The sequence below is a fragment of the Sinocyclocheilus rhinocerous genome, unplaced genomic scaffold (assembly GCF_001515625.1).
Source record: "Sinocyclocheilus rhinocerous isolate Xijiao unplaced genomic scaffold, SAMN03320098_v1.1 scaffold1182, whole genome shotgun sequence".
NCBI lineage: Eukaryota > Metazoa > Chordata > Actinopteri > Cypriniformes > Cyprinidae > Sinocyclocheilus > Sinocyclocheilus rhinocerous.
Window position 1 is genome coordinate 947,383 of NW_015624203.1, and position 9,618 is coordinate 957,000.

The 9,618-nt window shown below is 36.0% G+C and overlaps 1 protein-coding gene across 3 annotated transcripts in view; it reads left to right on the top strand.

Annotated features, from left to right (window-relative positions):
• Window positions 1-2,615: 2,615 nt before the first annotated feature.
• The window catches only part of jak1 (Janus kinase 1), a 37,172-nt gene continuing 30,169 nt past the window's right edge, over window positions 2,616-9,618 (top strand). The window contains exons 1-2 of one of the 3 annotated variants that reach the window (XM_016550990.1): window positions 2,616-2,716; window positions 8,104-8,309. In XM_016550990.1, coding sequence (XP_016406476.1) covers window positions 2,691-2,716; window positions 8,104-8,309 — 232 coding nt within the window. In that variant the 5' untranslated portion in view covers window positions 2,616-2,690. The other 2 variants (XM_016550999.1, XM_016551005.1) reach the window with 2 other exon arrangements.

Consider the following 9,618-nt stretch of genomic DNA (forward strand, 5'->3'; position numbering starts at 1 on the left):
CTCTGCTGAATCCTGTTTTAATAATAAACTGTCAAACTGTTGGTTGCTTTCTAATTTTATATATGAGATAATGCACATTATGGTTGCTTGTCATCAGTGTAATGTTAAATTATCCTCCTAGGATCTAGCAAAACGTTTTTGACATTTATTTTGACATTATGTTGTTGTTTTGGGAAATAAAAAATCATATAAAAATATTACTCACTTTTCACTCATGTTTTTCCTGTAGACATCATGACTATAAAGAAGGCAACATTTCAGTTTGCATTTCATTTAATGTTTTCTACAGTTTCTTTTTTTTATGTGTCCTCTGTAACATTTGATTTAATAATTTCTTTTAAGTTTATGAAGGATTTTTTTTATTATTTATGCTTTGTATTTTATGCACACTACTAAATGAATTATCTTTTTTTCCCCAGAATTTTGTTACAGAAATATCCTTTTCAAATAGACACTTGTAATCAAACTTTGCACAGACTTTAGTTTCTATGTTTTTCAAAGTCTACAGAATGTATATAAGTTATAACAACATTGGTACATCCTTATTTATTATGCAAATGTATGTAAATATTAGCAGAAATGGGAATTCCCATCCTTTTACATATATTAACATTTGTTTTAGGGCAACTTGCTACAAAAAAGATGTTTACTTACATGCAACAATTTGAAAACCAAACAAATAGAAGTTTAAAAAAATAATACCTGCTTTTCTGTTTCCATAAAATTGTGCTGATATGTGATGTCAGACATTTAAAAGCCATGAAGAGAAAGATGTCATGGCCAAACCCCAAAACATTTGGAATCTCTGAAAAGCCCATTATGTCAATTAAAATGGGCACGTACAGCATGTTTTTTTTTTGTTTTTTTTTCCAGAAATCCATTAAAAGCCAATGGTTTCTGCAAAGGAAGAAATTGAATTTCTCAGTTCTAGGAGGTTAATATATTGAATATCATTGTGTATAATATCAAAGCATATATGATGTATAAATTATAATAGAGTTACTGAAAACATTTTATTGTGTTCATACCATTTAGACGCACACCATGAAGATTTAAAATATAGTATGATAAGTGTTTTCTGCCCTTTTTGTTTTATATTATTACAGAAATTTCGCCATGCTGTAAGTAAATTAGACCCAGGCAAAATCCTCTGTCACTTGCCCCTTGTTTCATCAGCCCTTTTAACTCTTGAGTCATCTGAACATTTTTAGAATCATACAGTAAGGTGAGTAAGTGGTTTCTGTAATGTTGTGATACATGAAAATGCAGTTATAAAAATAACTGTTTAAAAAAAGTTTCAGAAAAAAAACCGTTTTCTAGTCTGAAGAGCAGGGTCATTCTCAATTTGATGTTTACATGTTTTTAGGAAATCCTCTTATCTAAATATTTACTGAATTTCTGTCTTTCTTCAGATGAAAAACGCATTATAGCTTTTAGATGAGTGCTTATGAGAGTATTGCACGTAGACTCATCACTGACCAATTATAGCCTATGACTCATCCAACGATAGGAGTTTCCAACTGGACCTTTTCCCCCCCAGTGTTTGTCAACATATCTCAACGCATATTTGACATAAATAGGTAATGTTGCAAATCATTCTGACATGTCTGACAACATTTATATGGAAATGTTGATAATGTATAGACAAAAATCTATTTAATAGTAGCATTTTTACTGATCATTTTACTCTTAAAACCCATAAAACTCCAATACACACAGTCTAATATTGTTTCATATATCTACGCGAACTGCTGTTGAACATATTGATCTGCCACATTCTCCCAATGTGCTCTGCAGTGCAGCCCACAGTTTCTGGCAACTCATATGATGCTGAGGACGGGAAGTCCCTCCCTTTCACGGCAGTCTTAAACCTCATGGTCTTAAAAGACCGTAATCAGAGAGGGCTTTGTGTTTTGCTGCTACCTATTTTAAAACACAGACACTGTACCTGTAAAGCGGAAACAGCTGCTTCATTAAGTTAGGATTAGGACTTTATGGCCAAAAATAAACAACAGTAATGAAATGTAACAGTTCATTAATAATATTTTTTATTTACATTTTTATCTCTGAAGTCTAAATGATTTATGAATATATTTATTATTTATGAATCTGCAAAACATATTTTACAGTGTTGTAGTTACTGTTTATATAGGCTAGATAACTTTAGTATCTAAGTGTTACTTTTAAATGAGAAGCATAATAATGGTTAGCAGTAATTGTTTAATATATGAATCAAATATTAATGGTTATAACAAGCCCTTCAAAGTGGTCATGTGACATACCATTCAATGGACATCATTTCATCCAAATATCTTTTTAATGCTACATATTTAACGAAAGTTAAATCAGCGCTCAAGGATCTTCATGTATTATGATTATAATCATTTTCAAAACATTTGAATCATTGGAGAAAAAAAAAATAGGCTATGTATAAATTTGATATTTTGGGTAATTTATGGATTTATGTTTACATCACAGCAATACACTCTAAGCGAGAGTTTAATCGCATGCATAATAGTAATAAGTCTCAACTATATACAGAGGCAATGCTGTGCCGTATAGCCACAACAAAAAAATCCACTCGCTTACTCTACTTTAAGGGTTAATGCCATTGGTACCGCATTTGATTGACAGCCGGATGAGCCAATAAGCGGCATGTGATAGACCTCGTCGTTACCCTATTTTCGGGAATGTGTTCGACGCTTGACAGGAAAAGGTTAGTTGATCACGAAGACTGAAGCACGGTTTGTACCACTGTGAAGTGAAGTTTGTTTTTAAAATAAATCTCGTGGAATAAACCTTATATTGTCGGAGATTATTTTGGAGTTAAATAACGACCGCTTTACATCAACAACATACCAAGAGGAAGTGTTAAAACGTCTGTAATGATCGAAATTAAACGGAAGTAACGTTAGCTTTGCCTGGCGAGGTAAGGACGAGGGCCATAACTCTTTACATCCTGACTGTATGTTTGGGGGTCTGGTTGTATGTCTGTCTTTTCTGTTCTTTTCATGTGCTATGTTAGTAAACATCAAGTTGTCAGACGTTTTGTTGTCAGTTTGTGTGTGGTTGCTGGAAAGTATGTCGATCAAAGTGTTACAAGGAGTAACTAATCTCAGTAACGTTATATAGTGTATAATCGGTCATCTTTGAAATTAAATTGTAGATATAAGTGCCGTTAACTGCAAACTAGTGATTGATTTTAATCTTAGTTTGACTGATGATAATGGATGCTTTAGAGGCTGCTTGATGGCTGTAAGATATTGAAAAGTTACTTTTTTTAAAGCACACTAAGTTAGCTCCTAGTTAGACCTTCGCGATTTTTAAGTCGTAAGAAAAATCACTTATTTTTGTGTTATTGTTGCTAACTTGCAAAACATTTACATTATTTTGATGTCTTTGTCATGCGCTGACAGTACAGTGGTTAAACTTGTTGCTGCTGTGACTGCAGTTTTGTCGATAGAAATTGGAACGCTTGTACACAGTTATCACAAACTGTATATTTGCTGAACAAATGTGTTTGTGGTTGCAGTATATTTGATGTGCTTTGTAGAGATCGACCGATGCTGATTATTTTTATGCCCATAACTGATATGCAGAAGATTGCTTATTCTTGATTTTCACACAATAATAAATATAAACAAATAAACAAACAAACAACATACTAGAATTATAAACGAATAATGCGAATAAATGTTCTATTCATTTCAATATAAGTGTCATTATATTTATGCAAAGTAGTTTTCATATTTTTTTGGGCAATGTATTGAAAAACGTGATAATATGGATGGTGTTTAAAAGCTGTTAACTAATTAAGTGTGAGAGTTTGAAACTGTAAAAAAATATATATGGGTCTGTATCTACTGCTGAGCTATTGTAGTTGTCTTGACTTTACATTTTTGATGATTTCAAAGAGAAACATATAAAATTCCCTTTAAAAAAAAAAAAAATACCTCAAGTAAACATTTCTAAGTAAAAGAGGGACCACAACAATACAATGCTTTTAGTTGAGTACTGTTTGATTATGTCATCCGGACAATTTGATACTGGTAGACTGATCCAATATGGACAAAAGTGACTCTGGGAGATATTCAGTTCCTATAGAGGTTTTAAATAACAGCACTAACCTATCAAAAAGAGGAATAAAAGTTATGTTCCCCACCCCATATCAAAAGATTTTGTCATTTTTTATAATTTGCTAAAATGGTCAAAATTGAGATATTTCATTCCCATAGAGCCTGTATTGGACTGGTAGGAAATCCCAGTTAAATTATAGTGCTACTAACTAGGGCTGCACGATAAATCGAAATGGAATCGAGATCGCGATTCAACAGAAGCTGCGATTGTCATGCGTATCTTTCAGTGAAGCACGGTTCTGTGATCAGTAGTAAATCTCCATCCAAAGGCCAGAGGGCGCTCTCGCGCTGAAACTCCAAATACGCCTCGCAGAAGAAACCCAGAAAATGCCTATCGCTGCAGCTGAATAAACAGAAGATTAAACTGCTTAAAATATCCATATTTCAAACGTAATAAACAATTCTCTCTCACTTCCAGTTTCTGTCATACACGGAAGCCGTTCCGGCGGATGACGTAGCACGTCGGCGTTGCGTGATTAGTGACAAACGCGGAGAGAGAATAAAACAAAACGCCGGTCACGAATTAGAAGTACAAACCGAGGATTTGCAAAGAAAAATGTCGGAGGATTTTGATATAAACCAAGAGGAGACTGGTTTTCCTTTGCTAAAGGAAACTTTACTTCATTTGCTCCTATAAACAAACTCGCGAGACTAGCATATCTCAGTGGCGCGAGCGCTGCGCATACGTGCTGCATCATCCGCCGGAACGGCTTCCGCGTATGACAGATAACGGAAGTGAGAGAAAAGTGTTTATTACGTTTGAAATATGGATATTTTTCTTACAAAAACGCATGGATTCACTACAGGAGGCCTTTATTCACAACCCTGGATTCGTCTAAAAGAACTGGATTCGTCTAAAAGAAGAAAGTCATATACACCTAGGATGCCTCGAGGGTGAGTAAAACACAGTCTAATTTTCATTTTTGGGTGAACTAACCCTTTAACAGCTCTGAATCACTGAAAGGCTGGGGGTAGTTGTGGCTTAAAGGTTAGAGAGTCGGACTTGTAACCCAAAGGTCGCACTCGCAGGATCGAGTCTCGGTACTAGCAGGAATTGTAGGTGGGAGGAGTGAATATATAGCGCTCTCTTCCACCTTCAATACCACGACTGAGGTGAGACCCTTGGAGCAACTGCTCCTCGGGCGACGCAGCAAAAATGGCTGCCCATTGCTCTGGGTGTGTGTGTTCACTACTCGCTGCTGTGTGTGCACTTGGATGGGTTAAATGCAGATTACAAATTCCAAGTATGGGTCACCATACTTAGCCACACGCCACTAAATATATCTGATTGTTTGGTTACAATGAACTCAGAAAAAGCAAAAAGTTGTTTTCCCTTTCCCCATGTTTGTCTCTTTTTCATCATTGTTTTTCATCATCTGTTGTTGTCTACTGCCATTGTCTTCATCTGAGGTCAGCTGTTAGTCCACAAGTCCTGAAAAGTGAAGCCAAAATGTTTTGATCGCCGCCAGGTGGCTGGACCCATTATAGGTCATAAACCCCGCCCTCTCCATGTAATCTAATGGAACGTGGGACAAACTAAATAATCAAATTACATTTCAAAAAATTTTTTCCCAAAGGTGGTTTCCATCATTTTAGGTAGTTCTTATCATTCTGATGTATGTTCAAGTGTTCGTCTTTCTAATAAGTTTGCTTTTAGTTAGTTATTTGATGCTATAAAAACGGGATGTGGTGTCGTGATTGCGATCTTGCGATTGGGTCTGCGGGAGTTTGGGGTGGCACTACTGCACAGACTCATGCTCCAAATGAATCACTACTGTGTAGACTCTGGCTCCAAATGACGTCATTTTCGCAAGATGACAGCGCCCATAGATGTTTTGGCTTCACTTTTCTATAGTGGAAGGAATTGGAGACGCATCGTCCATCTTTTTTTTTACAGTCTATGGTTAGTCCCAAGATTTGAGTTTAACACCCTCCAGTCCAGTTTTAATAGAGCAGTAATAATAAAAACCCAATAATAATGACTCTGCCTTTGTAAAATATCAGTAGTACAGAGTACTGGCTGACTGACAGATGGCTGCTTTCAAATGCTCACATGCATACTTAAGCTACTACTCTGTGAAGAGCAGTTGAACGGCAAATGGGTGTCTTGGTCAAAAGGCTCGTTTTAGTGAGCTGTTAATGTAACACAGTCAGTTATGGTTTAAGTGAATGTAAACAGGTAGACATAAAATTGCATTTGTGTCAGAACTGTGCTTTTGGCCTTGCTGTGCGAATTCAACCTAATAGATCCTCTACTTTCTATTTTGGAATAAATACTCACTGGTCTTAATTATTATTTTTTCATTATATACACTAACACCACTGTTCAAAAGTTTGGGGGTCAGTAAGATTTTTTTTTCATTAAAATTATAAAAATTTACAGTAAAGGCATTTATAATGTTACAAAATAAATGCTGTTATTTTGACCTTTCTATTCATCAAATAATTCTGTAAAGAAGTATCACTGTTTCCACAAAAGTATTAATAAGTACAACTGCTTTCAACGTTGATAATAATAAGAATTTTTTTGTTGAGAACAAATTCAGTATATTAGAATGACTCCTAAAGAATCATATGACACTGAGGACTGGATTAATGGCTGCTGAAAATTCAGCTTATAGGGAGCCAGTGCAGTGTTGACAGAACCGGGCTAATATGGTCATACTTCCTGGTTCTAGTAAGAACTCTAGCTGCTGCATTTTGGACCAGCTGGAGTTTGTTTATTAAGTGTGCAGAGCAACCACCTAATAAAGCATTACAATAACATTTGTGCATTTGACATTGAGAGCATAGGTCGTAATTTAGATATATTTTGGAATGATATTTTTAATGATATTCTGGATCTATGACTTCTGGAAGCACCTCTTTTTGTAGCTTAGATGGTAAAGAATGTAACAACCAAGAATCTGTTGGTTTAGATGATTTAACAAGTTTATATAATTCTTCCTGTCCTGTAGCAGAAAATGAGTGGAATTGTTCCTCAGGGAATCTATAGTGCACTGTCTGATGCAATACTGTAACTGATGGCTGCATGGTTATTTTATCTCTAATAGTACTGATCTTGGAAGTAAAGAAGTTCATAAAGTCATTACTGCTGTGCTGTTGGGAAATGTCTGTGCCTACTGATGCTTTGTTTTTTGTTAATTTAGCCTCTGTATTAAGTAAATACCTGGGGTTGTGTTAGTTTTTTTCTAAAAGAGACAAAAAGTAAGCAGATCTAGCAGTTTTTAAGGATTTTCTGTATGTAGAAGTACTTTCCCTTCATGCAATATGAAATACCTCTAGTTTTGTTTTCTTCCAGCTGCGCTCCATTTTCCGGGCTGCTCTCTTTAGGGCGCAAGTGTGCTCGTTATACCACGGTGTCGGACTGTTTTCCTTAAAGGGATAGTTCACCCAAAAATGAAAATTTGATGTTTATCTGCTTACCCCCAGGGCATCCAAGATGTAGGTGACTTTGTTTCTTCAGTTTTCACTGACAAGCTACACAATATCGCGTTCATTATCGCATGCGATTCGTCTGCGATTATCAACGCGATATTGCGTAGCTTGTCAGTGAACTACGGCTCTGTGTAAATGCCGCTCCATCTGAAAGCACGTGATGGAGATTTACTACTTATCACGGAATTGGCTTTACTGCGAGATGCGCATGACAATCAGATTTATCGTGCAGCCCTAGTATGTTCATGAGCATAATAGTTTTTGTTGTAGTATCGAAATTGGTATTGAAAATCATGAAATTTTATTGGCATCGACACTGAAATGATTAAAATATTAATAAGTATTATGAATATAATATAATGTCATAATATATCATGACAACCATATATTGACTGACTTACTGCTCAAACATCAGCGTGAAATTTTATGGTTCATTCATGTATGACCTACTGGAAATGGTATGTTATTTCACAAGCAGTAAACCCACAGTTCCTCAATAAATCTATGTTACACTCTGTTTATCCTGCAGTGTCTGGATGCCAGAACTAGCAGTCATGGAGCTGGGCAGGCAACTGTGTGGGAAGATGAAAAAACAGAGGAAGGCAGAGATGACTGTTCTGACTGTCATGAAAGGACTGGAAATCCACTTCTACCTGCCTGACACACACCAGCTCGAGTACTTCAAAGACTGCCACACTGCGGAAGACCTGTGCGAGGAAGCTGCCAAGAGATGCCGTAAGTGTTTGGAGGGCCACCTATTTAGAGTGCTAAAGTATTGCACCCTTTAATGCATCTCTGAGGACATAGAGTGTGGTCATGATGGTCTGTTTTCTTAGCAGTGATGCATCATTCCATCGTAACTGTTTGGATAGGAATAGTTGTCAAAGCAAAGTATGAGCAGTGGTGGAAAGAGTTCTGAAAAAATATACTCAAGTAAAAGTACCATTACATTCCAAAAAAATGTAGTGCGAGTAGAGTAAAAAGTACTTGTCCAAAAAACTACTTTGAGTAAGTGTAAAAGAGTAGCTTATTTAAAAGTACTTTTAAGTAGTGAGTAGTGAGTACTGAGCTGCGGATTCTACCCCCTTACATTAAACGCTGTACACTGCAATTTAAACATTTAGAAAATATTGTGCATACTGTAATTCACATTATCTTTAGTTGTTTGTCAGAAAGAATGAAGAATATCTATCATCAAGCAGTTTTAATTTTGACTGCCAACTCTTTAATATACATCAAAACAACACTGAAAAACTATTATGATGAAAAGTGATGAAAAGATGAAAGATTTATTCTCGGGACACTCATCACCATTTAAATTATAATGTTTGAAAATAGATTTAAAAACAGGTGTAAGGCCACTGAACCAGAGCATGCTAGTGTTGCACATAAAATATTAATGTTTAAAACAATGCAAATTATACAAAACCATTAGAAACTCGTACGAGAGTTCATCACACACCATGAAATGGGTTAAAAAGAGAGATTAAAGGGGTCATATGATGCAATTTCAAATTTTCCTTTCTCTTTGGAGTGTTACAAGCTGTTCGTGCATAGATAAGATCCCTAAAGTTACAAAGACTAAAGTCTCAAACCCAAAGAGATATTCTTTATAAAAGTTAAGACTTGTTCACGCTAGGGGTTGAACGACTTCTGATTTTTTGATGTCGACTTTTATGTGATGAAAGTAGAGTCGAAGTCGACTAATCGCTGATGACGTCATTAATGAACAAATAAGTCTGGAGCTGTGACAAACACCTTGTGCACAGCTATGACATATGACACAGCGCTGCCCACATGGCTGTTGCTCCTATAACAGCTTTTTTATCAGTTATTTTGTCTTTGGGTCGTTATATTTCTCACAGATTTCTGCAAGCCCCGCCTTCTGAGTAAAAGAACCAATCGCTAATCAGTAAAGTCATCGTGTCACTGCAGCTGCCGTTAGAAGTCCCGGTTACTATAGAAACAGTCAGCGTTCGGAGACGTACACTTAGGACTGCGCATGCGCACTGGCTGATCTAGCCTGAAAAATAAGCTTTTTTTG